This window comes from Lolium rigidum, chromosome 1 (genome assembly GCF_022539505.1).
Source record: "Lolium rigidum isolate FL_2022 chromosome 1, APGP_CSIRO_Lrig_0.1, whole genome shotgun sequence".
Classification (NCBI taxonomy): domain Eukaryota; kingdom Viridiplantae; phylum Streptophyta; class Magnoliopsida; order Poales; family Poaceae; genus Lolium; species Lolium rigidum.
Genome location: NC_061508.1, coordinates 15,083,454 through 15,096,908, shown reverse-complemented (window position 1 = coordinate 15,096,908; position 13,455 = coordinate 15,083,454). Strand labels below are relative to the sequence as shown.

Below are 13,455 nucleotides of genomic sequence, written 5' to 3'. Positions count from 1 at the left end.
CCTTACACCCGTGATAGGCGTAAGGGCGGCTAGATGCCTAAGGGTTGCACGACGATAGCATATGATACGAAGAACAATGCTAACCCTAAAACATCTATGATAACTACGTTGCTCGCTATCAAAAAGGTTTCAGTACGAGCAACGCATGAACGACGAATAAACGTGTGCTGCCTAGATCGCAAGATGCGATCTAGGCAGCATGGTGCTTACCCGGAAGAAACCCTCGAGACGGGGGAGTTGGCGATGCGCCGAGATTGGTTTGTGTTGAACGTTGGTTGTTGTTTATTTCATAAACCCTAGATACATATTTATAGTCCGGGGACTTTCTAATTCATGCGTGCACCTAACCGTGCACGGGTTAAACTCTAACTTCTAACCGACACGTATCCTACTATGGTACAGATACACGGGCAATTAGCCCAAACTTGGTACATAAGGCCGATTCATGTATTTCTTCTATATATATTCTTCAAGCCCATCTCCAATCACGGCCCACCTCTGATCCGGTCAAATTCTGGTGATAACAGAGGTCGAGTAACACGTTACACAACACCCAAATGAACGTCCACATGTGCAGAAGTTAAGTATACTAGCGAGTAGCGGAAGCACATGAGCAACAATGCTCTCAGTTTTTAAAATATTTAAAAATTATACATTTGTGTTTCAAAAAATCGTCATATTTATTCCATGAATACATAAGCATGTCTTGAATACTCGTGCGAAGTTTTGGTAGAAACTGGATTGTATTTTGAGCTACATGCAAAAAAAATTGTTGGGTTGATATTTGTAAGAAATTTGAATTTTTGCATAGCTCAAAATACGGCATATTTTTCTCCAAAATTCTTACTGTACCTTCGAAATGTTTATATGCATGTGGGTATTTAATTTCAATTTTTTAGATTAAAAAAAATAGTATTTTGAAAAAGCAGGAGCACCGGTGCTCATGTGCCAAAAACTGGGTACATATCTATCAATCTACATTCGCCCAAACAGATACGTACAGTATCAAAGTTGAGTGAACCGGTGAGGTGAACCTACTCCTCATATGAATCTTCAAACGGTCGATCGTGTGCGATTAATTTAACAAAATCAGCTCAAAAAAACTTTGAACATGAGCATGAAATTGAAATTTGCAGCTAAGAAAACTCGAGTATGGTTGTGTTGATTAGAAAAGAGTATGTAAAAGAGGTTAAAGAGAGAGTAAGCTGAAGGAAATGATATGCAAAGTTTAATCCGTGCAGCCCTGCATGTATTTCTCCAAGACCTAGCTCCACAAAAACTACATGTCGGAACAGTTTATCCAAATGTAGCCGAAAGATGTTTTGAGATCGAATCCACTCCATGTCTCCATGACTTCATTTGCAACTACACTTACAACTGAAAAAAGCTCAGTTGTAATTTAATTTGCAATTCGTATGCATGATTCATGATGCAATTAAATGGTGTAGGATTTGAGTGAGCATGAATTTAGTTCATTAGCAAATCCCTGATAAAATATAGGACGTGGCTAGGGAGTGCGCGGGCACTGTTTTGCGCTCCGCAGTGCTCCCCCTGTCGGAATCAGACAAGCACCTGAAACGGAAAAGGTGCCCTGGACCTTTCCCTTTCTGGATTTTGGCACGCTGGTCGCATAGCACGGGAGTCTAAATTGGCTTAAAGAAAAAAAGACACCCGCGCACCCAGGTCCTCCAAAACCGCTAGTACGTCTCTAGCCCCTGTCCCCACCCCGCTGCCTTTGCAGAGGCCGCACATGAAGAACTCCATTGCCTACACCTGGTAGCTGCAGTTTCTTACATAAAAAACACCAGATTAACATAGTACAAAATAACTGCTCATAAAGGAAGATCGATTAGGAGCTGCTGCTTCTCCTCCTCTCCCCAGCAGGTACTGAATAATCTCCCACTCCTCCCTGTAACTTCTTATGCATCCATGTGACCCCTAGATCTAAAATAGTACTACTAGCATGCAAATTACATTCTCCCTCCAGAGATCAGCTTAGAGCATGTCTAACAGGTCCCTTATAACCCGTCCACCCCATAAAATTCCGGCGGGATACGGGGCAGCCGCGGTTTGGGCCGTCTAGCAGGCCCCGTATTCGGGCCGGCCCGTTTCGGCGGAATACGGGGCCCAGAAAATCCGCACCACCGCCCCCTACTTATACCGGGCGAAGGGGCAAGTGAGGGGTTAACCCCTCACTCGCAATCCTAGCTCCGCCGTGCACCGCCGCCCACCGCTCGCGTCCGCATTCAAGCCGCCGCGCGCCATGTCCGGTCGCCGAAGCTGCTCCGCGTGTATGGCGAGCGGATCGAAGCGATCCCGCTCGCCGGACACCGTCGAGGAGGCGTGGCGGCGGCAATGCAAGCGCTCCGCCGTCGGGAGTCACCGTGCGGCTTGCCGGTACGCCAGCGCGTTGTACATGCCGTCGTCGCTTCGTGAGTTCGCCGCGGGCGGGCGGTGGTACAAAGAAGATCCGCCGCTCAAGCCGATGAGCGGCGACGCCTTCGAGAAGTGGCGCGCCGAGTGGGAGCGTGAGCGCGCGGCGAAGGCGGCATGGGCGGCACGCATCGGCAGCACCAGCGGCGGAGGAAGCGGAGGCGATCCGCGTGCCGGCGAGGAGGAAGCGGAGGAGGCAGAGGAGGAGGCGGCAGGCGGTGGCCGCATCCGAGGCAGAGGCCGCCGAGAAGGCTCGGGCGGAGGCAGAGGATGAGGCGGCGGCCATCGCCGCCGTCAGGGAATTCGAGGCGCAGGAGGCTACCGCCAGAGGGCCGTTCGTGCTATTCATCATCCTTGACGATTAGATAGGATCGCAGTGTAGGATCCATTATGTATGTATGATCCATAGTATGAACAATAAAGATGAACTATGGTTTTAATTTTCCGGGGTTTTAATTTTTAAAAATACGGGGCAAAATACGGGGTCTGCTAGACGGAATGGTTCAGCTAGACGTACTTTTCTGATACGGGGCGAAAAACTCGCGTTATACGGGGCAGAGAAATAAGGGGCCTATTAGACATGCTCTTAGTTTGAAGTTTGAACCGTCGGAAATAGCTTACAGTCTACATCCCCCGTCCCTACAACTAAGCCTGAAGCAGAAACTCCAGGTATTCTTGAAAGAAAATGTAGTTTTCACCCTGAATTGAACAACTACAGGTAGCTGGGTAATGAACTGATACAGGTGTTGCTGACACATTTTTCCTGCGAAACAGGTCCATAAAGATTATGTACATCCTAGTACCAACACAGCATTGGTAATATGCATATCATCTGGGATGTAATTTAAGGGCATGAAGAAAAAAATTCAACTTGAAAAGTACAGCAGAGACAAGGAATGTAAGAAACTTGTTCATTATCTTGCTCCTGTGGCAAAATTGGAAGTCTAAATACAAACATTGTTTCGGTTTTTTTAAGCGGAAACATTGTCACAGCTACCACAACGATATTATGCAGATGTTTTGTAGGTGACAAAGTACAAGTCTTGAGCAGAATTGATGTGTTCCCTTTATACCTTGTGCTGTGTGTCTTTATGTAAAACTACATAAAGAGAGAAATAATTCAGTTAGATGTGATGTTGTATAACAAACATGTATGCATTGCGAATGTAGCAAAAAAAAATGTGTACTGACATAAAGAACTTCTTTTATTGCAGATATGTATGATCTTGTTAGAGTTGTAGTTTTAAACCTGAATCAACCCGCAGAAACAGATGTGGAAATGCGAAAGGAACAAGGAGAACCAGATGTGGAAATGCCAAATCAACAAGGAGAACCAGATGTGGAAATGCAAGAACTTGGAGCAGCAGTTACAGGCCAGATACAATAAGATGAATGGTGATGTTGACAGTGAAAATAAGCCCACTACTAGTCATCCAAACAGCAGCACCCTTCCATCTGCTGACACAGGGGATGGGACAAGCCAAAGACTTTCTAGTGAAGAATCTGCTAGCGATGACGAGGTTCAGTCTACACAAAGCAATCAGAATCCACCCAAGACCCACTACCCTAGCATGATTTTTGATTTCTGGGAAGCAGCAAAATTACACTACAACAAATATGCAAAACATATGGGTTTTCCATTAAGACCAGCACCTCCTGGAATTATACCTTGGACAAGCAAAAGGAGAAATACATCTTTGTTTGAAACAAGAGTGGCAAGAATGAGGATATAAATAAGCAGGAAGCGCCAGCTGTAAGGCAAAGGAGCTGCATCATAACTAAGAAGACGGACTCCAGGGCCATCTCAGGGTTGAGAGAAAAGCGGTTAAATGGCATGTAACTATGTTCGTAGAGGAGCATACACACGAAACGATTAAAATAATATCGTTCGAGAGATACTCAGGTCACACAGAGGTATCCCCATAGACAAAAATGATTTTATCAAGTTTTTGCACAAAGTACATCCTATAAAAGTAAGTTCTTACGATTTGTGCCCCAGTGGCTAGATCTTATTAACTTTTGAAGTAGAAAGAAAAAGAATTGCATCCAGAGTATGTAACATTAAGAACTTACTCCAGTGCAAAAATAGAAGTACCAAAATAGACTATGAAGAAACCATGAACATGTTTATCCATGGTGAACTATAAGAACATCTATCAGAACTAAGATATTACATCCATCAGAACTACATGATGACATATTCTCGCATGAAAATAAATAAGAAAATGAAACTACATCCTTTTAAAACTGAAAAAAGAACTACATCATGAATGAGAAGTCAAAAACTACATCATGTTTAGATAACTACATACTGGTAGAAACAGTTTGCATGTATAATTGCATCCTAATAATTAGAATTTTGCAAACTATTTACATCCTAGAAAGTAGAATTTTGCACATTAGTTTGTACGTATATTAAAACTACATCCTAATAACTAGAATTTTTCATACTATTTACATCGTATTTTTAATCCAAAATGCCAATAAACAATGTTGTGAATTACATCATAAATTATGCAATGAAAGATACAGTTTGCATAAAAATTATTACATCTTGAATATTAAAAAGTACATCATAAGAGGGAAAGACTTAATAATGGTTAGTTGGTTACACCGTAAACTAGTGAATTTTCATGAACTAAATTATTTTGGATCCCGAACGCTGTAAACTACACCCTGAATATTAAAGTTTCATCCATGAAATTGCAGTTTCCAGAATAAGCTACATCATAACCTAATGAATTTCATATAGAACATTTTTTGTGCATCCCAAAGTCACCCCTGAATATTAAAGTTTCATCCTACAGAAGCTACATCCTTAAAATTGCAGTTTCCAAAAAATATTTAAAAAGCTACATCTTGTGTGCCAAAAAAATGTACATAAAAGCATAGCCAGTTAGCCACGATGATTAATACCATGATACATGCTTAAGAACACACACAAGTCTAGTTACATCCCTGTCCCTCAATAGTTGTACTCATGAACACAAACACGCTGAACTGACCAAAACGTAACCTAAACACAGACATATATTAATATAGCCCAAATAGAAAGTCCTCTCACCTTGATCTGTGGATGAACTTGTCCCTCTGTAGTTGTACTAACGAATCGCTCAAGCTACAATTTCAGATTCCCTTCCAAAATCAACCTAGATCAAATGACAGAAACATCCGATTACATCGAGATTTTAGTGTTCTATAGATGCAAAATCTCCCAGCGAAAAACACACATAGGAGGCCGCAGGGGACTCACTGCCATCGAAGCAAACCGAACTGCGAAAATCAATCGGGAACCCTACCTGAACGAAAATAAGGACAGCAGACTGAGAACCTAGCAGAACCCTTGTGAAGCCTTGCAGCCGATAACCAGCTCCGCTTCCCAGGCTCCCACACCCGCTGGTACCGTTGCCCCACAGACGTGCGAAGCAACCATGGATTCTGCATCATGTATTAGAGGCTTAGAGCTCACAGTCTGCTACTGGTAGGGCAAAAAACTGAGTCGTGAGACCCATGAGTGCATGTGCAAGTACAAAATTCTTGAAGTTATATTCATGCGAGCATAATCAGGGTGTAAAATTTGGGCAATAACTACATCCTGGTAGAAACGACTACATCCATTTCGCAAATTTTAATCTTTAAACTCCATCTTGTTGATGCGAAAAAATATCAGAAATCCCTAGTGTCTAATCTAACCATAACTTCAGAGCACAAAAAAACATCCTATGAGTACAATACTACATCCGTATGAGCAATCCCTTGCACATTTTAATCGTGAAAATGCATCCTGTTGAAGCAAAAAAATGCTTACTGTCTACTCTGCGGCTGCGCCCGCGCCGGAAGGGCGAAGATGGCGCCCACGACGACTTTCTGGAGCACGAACCATACCGCTCCGGAGGTTAGACACCAGCACCATACGAGGGCGGGCCGGGGCCCGAGGTCGACCCGAACGCGGAAGGAGGTCTTCGGCGGCGGCGACGACGTCGATGTCTTCAAGGGTGGGCATGGAGGCAGAGGGAGGCGAGGACCACCCACTGATCAAGGCGGCGGGCTCGGCGTCGGAGGCCGGGAAGAAGGCGGAGGGCAGGGCGCGGCGGCCGGGGCTGGCGCATGCCTTCTCCAGGGCACGGCGGATCGCGTGGGGGCCGTCGGCAGCCATCCCTCCCGTCTCTGTGTGTGCCCGTGAGAGATGAAGAGGATTGGGGATTGTGCGTGCGTGTCACGTGGTCCTACCTGCCCCGCAGCGAGTGAGCCGTGTGATCGTTGATCGGATGGACGTGAAAGGTGAGCACCGCGTAAGACAAGACAGTGCCCAGGCAATAATTAGATTTTGCGTAAAATATATGGTTGCTCACTTGCTCTAAGAGGAAAACAGAAACATGTATTCGAGAAAGAAGAAAAAAACAGAAACATGTATTCAGGACATGAAAGCGTCATTTTAACACGTTCGTTCCAGCTCCTTTGCCTTGGTTGGATCCCATCTCCGGTCCAAATCGAAACGAATTTCCTCCTCCTTCCTTCCCAACTAATCAAAGTGGTGTTGAGGTCTGAGACTCACACGACAATCGTGGAGCGTGGCCAGGGCTCCGGCCGACGGCCATGGCGGTCCGCCGCGGCCTCTTCCTGTCCGTACTCGTCGCCCTCCTGCTCCTCGCCGTACCCGGACGCGCGGCGGCCGACGACGCCTCCAGGAGCTACCGCGGCAACGCCGCCTCCCCCGGCTGCTCCAACAAGTTCCAGCTGGTAACTCGTTACTAGCACCCAATCCCCATCCGTTCTGTTCTCCACGAGATCTCTCTGACGCTCTGCTAGCGATTCGAGAATTTAGTCAAACACGATTTCCCGGCCAACAATGTGGGATTTCTCGACATAGATAGCTAACTCTGTTTGATGTCCAATCTGTACCCACCCTTCCATGCTAGTAGTAGGCAAGAAGCAATATCTCTTCCAGTTCAGAACAACACTAATGTGCTCAGGGCTGGGCTAATAGATGGGAACCCTGTTGTGACGTTGGCAGAATCCTACTTGCTTTCTAATGGCCAGCACAAAACAACTTGTATGTAGGAACCAGATATCCTGAGTATAATAATCTTCTGCAACAGCAACCAGTAAATCAACTCGCGATCCTATCTGGGCACACAAAGTAACCCACTCTGGCCAGTAGCAACCCAAAAGATTTCTCCTGTTACACTTCAGAGTGTATGCAAACACAAGAAAGTGCGCCTAGTCGACAGTCCACCTCAGTTGAACTAATGAAGTAGCACCCCTGTCTGTCTGTCTTGCCGGTTCTGCAAAAAAATGCTGTACAAGTTCCTAATACAAGGGCAGCTACCCCTTTTCTATTCTCCACCCTGATTGATATATTTGGCACTATAACCAACAAGTTCCGCAACAAAAGCAGAGATAACACCAAGACTTAGGCCCTGTATTCGTTGACCCACATTTTAAATGGAAGCAATACTACTGTGCCTAGTTCCCCATTCTTTCTCATGCTCCAAATTATCTCCAGGTCAAGGTGAAGAATTGGGTGAACGGAAGTGAAGGCACCACTCTTGTTGGACTAAGCGCAGCATTTGGAGCATCCTTGCCCGCAACTGTCAATGAAGCTCGAAAGGCGTTCTCTGTCCTCACGGATCCTCTTGACTGCTGCTCTAATGTGACTACAAAGGTTCAATTTCGACTCCAATGTAACTTGGCAATCTAGTTGTTTTCACTAGCATATTCTAATCAAATATAATCATTACTGCTGCAGTTAACAAATTCTATTGCTATTGCAACACGCGGAGGATGTCCTTTCACTGCCAAAGCAGAAAATGCACAGGCAGCTGGTGCAGCTGGTTTACTGGTTATAAATGACAGTGAAGGTATTATTTAAATGGACGGCCTGGAATATTGTAATCTCTGTCATTCTCAGGTAGGCATGCCTGATTCTTATTAATCCATTTGGTTAACTTCGTGTTCTCAGAGCTTTATGCGATGGTTTGCAATGAGAATGACACTTCGATTAATGTCACGATCCCTGTCCTAATGATACCACAGTCAGCAGGGAAGAATCTGAAGGATTTGTTGGATCAGGGAGCAAGGGGTAAGTACCTACTCATAATTCTCCATACTAGTGTTGACTTCGTAATATTCTTAATTACTTATACTTTGCTCCACTGGTAGAGTTTCTTTACTTAGCTTCTGTTTTTTGATAAAATGGCTAATTACTTAACAATCACTTATGTACTCACTGTGCCCTACATAATAAATGTTCTCTTGAATGACTAATATAAGTCACAAATTCTGGTGAATTTATTTACGATATACCAGACTATGCATGCTAATAAGAGAATGCTCTTTTACTGCAGTTGAGCTCCAGTTGTATTCGCCAATTCGACCAGTTGTGGAACTTTCAGCAGGCTTCTTATTGATAATGGCTGTGGGAACAATAGTCTGCTCCTCACTTTGGAGTGAATTCGTTGCATGTGAGCAGGTTGATGAGCATTATAATCAGCTCACACGGCAGGTTCTGACTTTTGTGCCAATCCAAACTATATGACATATTGTTGCTATTTATCTTCTCATGCCATACAAGAATGCATTCAACATTTCTATGGCTACAATCAGTGATAAAATTGTAGTAAATGTAGTAAATATGCTGAAACTCAGAACAATGCTTTACCACTAATCAGTAAATCATGTATGAAAGATGGATGATTGATGGGTCATTAATAAGACTGTAATATAGAATATAATGTTGCCGTTTGATTCTGTGCTATTCTACAGACGTTTTTGCCCTGACTTTACAGCATTTCTGCATTTGTTAAAAAAAACGTATCTTGTTTTGGGGCAAGCTTGCTACATACAAATAATTCTCAAAAAAAATCTGTTTTATTGATTTTGTTTCTAGCTAACGAGTAGTAATTTTTGAGTTTTTATCACTTCGTTAAGTTGTTCACATATAAATTTCGTCATTTCAAACTAAGCAGGAAGGACCTAATTCTGGAACAAACCACAGACAAGAAAAGGAAATATTTGAAATCAGCGCCAAGGGAGCTGCTGTTTTTATTGTAGTAGCTTCGGTTTTCCTTCTCCTCCTGTTCTACTTAATGTCGTCTTGGGTCACCTGGGTGCTGATCGTGTTCTTCTGCATTGGTGGTATTGAGGTATTTTCTTGTATATTCTATAGCTTACACTTTTTCGATCACATGGCCTGGTTATTTGTACAGATGCTTCTACCGGTGCTTGGTTATTGAAACGTTTATTTGGTTTCTTATATTTCTTTTGAGAGATATAAAGTTATGAGTTTGCTTGTGGTTTGTGTCTTGCAGGGTATGCATAGTTGCTTGGTGACAATATTCTCTAGGTAACACCTGAATAGTTTGACATTAACAAGTTGGTCAATACTCTTTATCTATTTATCTCCTCATTGATTGCCTCTTTTACAGGATTTTCAAGGAGTGGGGACAAAAAACTGTAGAAGTCCCCTTTCTTGGGGAAGTCTTGACCTTGTCTGTTGGAATACTACCGTTTTGTACGGTCTTTGCCATTCTATGGGTCGTTTATCGGCGTTCTTCATTTGCTTGGATAGGCCAAGACATCCTTGTAAGATGAATCGATGATCATTCTTGTGTTCTCTTGCTATGTTTATCTTTATTGGGTGTTCGGATGAGAGTTATTTTTTGATGACCACTCCCTTAGTTGTATACACTCCACATTTTGATTCAGACGAAAGTGAAAGGCAGTAGGTTAATCTCTTTAAAAGAGTTAGATATTGGATTTTTTTTCTTCCTTTTTTTGGAAATGCGTTGTGTAATTGGTTGCACACTTAATGATATGTACTTAATTTTGCATTTAAATTAGTTGCACACTTAGTACGTTGGCACTAGGATGCTTAGGTTCACATGTTAGTTCCACTGTGGACTAGAGATGGAGATCAGAAGTAAAAAAGTGTTGACCAGATATCTTCAGTTTACACCTATGATTCGCTGGATTTAGGATGAGATCACATATTCTGTTTCTAAGCTTGATACTATATGAAAAGAGATGCATGTCATTCGAGAGCTAATGATAACAGTGTATTTGGAAATGCACTGTTTCTAAGCTTGATACTATATGAAAAGAGCTATCAGTTTGCCGACCTTTTTTAATATCTTGATACTAGGATGTGTGGTTAACTCCCTGAATAAGTGAACTTCATCTGCTTGCCGACATTTTTTAATATTTTGATACTTGGGTTGTTAAATTTCTTGGCATGTAATGTTCTAAAAGCTTGCACGTGACCTTTGCAAAATTAAGTACATATCATTAACCACACATTACTGTGTATTTGTCCCGGGGTATTTGCAAAATTAAGTACATATCATTAACCATGCATTACGTGTATTTGTCGCAGGGTATCCGCTTGATGATAACGAGTGCTTCAGATGGCGCGCTTACCTAATATCAGGGTATTGGCATGTCTTTTTCCAGTGATTGTCGTCAAGTAACAGCTTTATGGATTCTACATGTATCGAAGTATCTAAGACTATCTTTGCAGGTTGCATCAGCTCTTCTTAGTGCTGCATTTGTGTATGACATCTTCTGGGTCTTCATTTCTCCTCTTATATTCCATGAGAGTGTCATGATTGCAGTAAGTGCATCGTTGACCTTTACGTTTACACTAAGACTTGCTATCAGTTACGCATTAATTGTACAATTTGTACAGTAGATTTTCCAGATAAAGTCAATCAAATAATCTTGCAACTATGTGATGAAGCCATTTTCAATATAAGATATATTTAGTGTGAACTGTTATGATCTAATTTGGTGCTCTTATGACCCATATCGTTGAGGCAAATGTGCACAGTTGAAACTGTAGTGAAATGCTCAGAACATATACTTCTTCTGTGATATATAGTTCGATGTTATATAGATTATTATCCACCAAGTGCTCGTGTTTAGTAACCTAGCGCTCTGTCATTCTTTTTGGGCTTTGACTTGTGATTGAGTTAAAGTTACTCACCATTTTATGAAAACTCCCAGGTTGCTAGTGGTGACAGCTCAGGGGAAGCAATTCCAATGCTCCTAAGGATACCTCGTTTCTTTGATCCATGGGGTGGCTATGACATGATTGGCTTTGGTGACATAATTTTCCCTGGATTGCTTGTTGCTTTCAGCTACAGGTACTCTATGTGTTGGATTCTGCATACTCTAGAATATAGAGAACCGTGTCTGACTGGGAGACCCACCGGTTGAACCACTGAACAGACTGTTGCTGGTTCAGTGACCGGTCCAGTTTTGAAACCTACTGTTAGTGAGGTGTAGCTGCTGGGATAGGTGGGCAGCTCCGAGAAGCTGGGCTTAGGGTGCGCCTCTTGCGGTCGTTTCAGTGACTTAATTGGCTGGCTTCCCTCAGCTCAGACTGGTGTCGCCACCTCTCCCAGGACCGGAATGATTATCCCCGCCCACAAGTCAGTCCAAAACCGAAGTTGTTTTTTTGTGGAATGATCAGACACAAAGCTTGTCCAAGGTGTGTCCAAGATGGACATTTAACAAACAGAGCTTTACTGGTGTGACACTAAACCACAGCAACTAGTGATGGCCTGGGGAACATTGCGGACATTTAACAACCAGAGCTTTACTCTGTTTTGATTACCTGATGTGTAATCTTTATTTTGTCAAATTTCATTTTGGTTTTACATTCATTTCTAAATGATACACCATCACTTCCGTGTGCGATGCAGATTTGACAGGGCAGGCAAAAAGGGTATCTTAAATGGATATTTCCTGTGGTTAACGGTGGGATATGCTGTTGGTAAGTGCTTGATTCATACTGTTCTCCATTATATTTCTGTCGAACGGTTAGATGCTAGCGCTATATGGTGTGTCTCTTGTGGTATTGCTTATGCTCATATACTCCCAATAGTTGTGTGGATTGTGTGTAAGACTGCAGAGCTCAGATTTTGTCCACACCCTGATGCAGGCCTTTTCCTTACCTATCTTGCGCTCTTCCTAATGGATGGGCACGGTCAACCAGCGTTGCTATACCTAGTTCCATGTACATTAGGTAATTTCATATATACATTCATCTTAACTTACTCCCTTTGCTGTATGCGCGATTGATGAGTATATCATTTGTTTTCGTACCAGGGCTTATTGTTGTGCTTGGTTGGATAAGAGGTGAACTGCCTGACTTGTGGAACTACGGGAGAAGATCGGAGAATTTAGTCGAACAAGTTTGAAAAAGTATTAGTAATGTGACACAGTTTGTACTCAAAAGTTATGCTGAGAAACATCCTTTTGATATAATTAATGGATGGGATATGAACATGAAATACTCTATATTGTGTCTTCATGAGAAGTGTATGATGTTTCTATTTTAGAGAATGCATCCAAATTTTTGTGCAACCGAAGTGCCAAAAATACTCAAGAAATCTGATGAAAATACTATATATATGCCTACCAGGTTACAAAATTTCAATTTCCGTGTCACGAATTTCCAGTTCCAAATTCCATAATATACATGGTCAATGCTGTTGGCTTGGAATGACAAGAACAAATGTGTTGTATTTACTACAACAAAAGAACCCAGAAGGTAAATGCCATGTTGAGCATCTGCGAATACTCGTGCGAAGTTTTGGTACAAATTGCATTGTATTTTGAGCTACATGCAAAAAAATTGTTGCTACAGGGTTGATATTTGTAAGAAATTTGTCTTTTTGCATAGCTCAAAATACAACATATTTTTCTCCAAAATTCTTACTGTACCTTCGAAATGTTTATATGCATGTGGGTATTTAATTTCAATTTTTTAGATTTAAAAAAAATAGGATTTTTAAAAAGCAGGAGCATCGGTGCTCATGTGCCAAAGACTCGGTACATATCTATTAATCTACATTCGCCCAAACAAATACATACAATATGAAAGTTGAGTGAACCGGTGAGGTGAACGTACTCCTCATATGAATCTTCAAATGGTCGATCGTGTGCGATTAATTTAGCAAAATCAGCTCAATTTTTTTTTGAACATGAGCATGAAATTGAAAATTTGCAGCTAAGAAA

The 13,455-nt window shown here is 42.3% G+C and overlaps 1 protein-coding gene and 1 long non-coding RNA gene across 2 annotated transcripts; one reads left to right on the top strand and one right to left on the bottom strand.

The window, feature by feature from the left end:
* Positions 1-3,330: 3,330 nt before the first annotated feature.
* LOC124667888 lies at positions 3,331-6,511 on the bottom strand. The gene is made up of 4 exons (XR_006991450.1): positions 6,242-6,511; positions 5,733-5,871; positions 5,498-5,582; positions 3,331-3,532 (listed from the first exon to the last, which is right to left on the bottom strand). It is a non-coding gene; the product is annotated as an uncharacterized LOC124667888 (long non-coding RNA).
* A 365-nt stretch (positions 6,512-6,876) lies between these two features.
* On the top strand, positions 6,877-12,801 carry LOC124684972 (signal peptide peptidase-like 2). Its single transcript, XM_047219237.1, is given in 15 exon segments — positions 6,877-7,173; positions 7,940-8,098; positions 8,183-8,294; positions 8,396-8,515; positions 8,781-8,938; positions 9,402-9,578; positions 9,744-9,778; positions 9,861-10,017; positions 10,808-10,828; positions 10,830-10,862; positions 10,952-11,044; positions 11,437-11,576; positions 12,138-12,208; positions 12,377-12,460; positions 12,544-12,801. Coding segments are annotated over 15 exon segments (1,596 nt in total). The 5' UTR covers positions 6,877-7,029; the 3' UTR covers positions 12,636-12,801.
* The last annotated feature ends 654 nt before the right edge of the window (positions 12,802-13,455 follow it).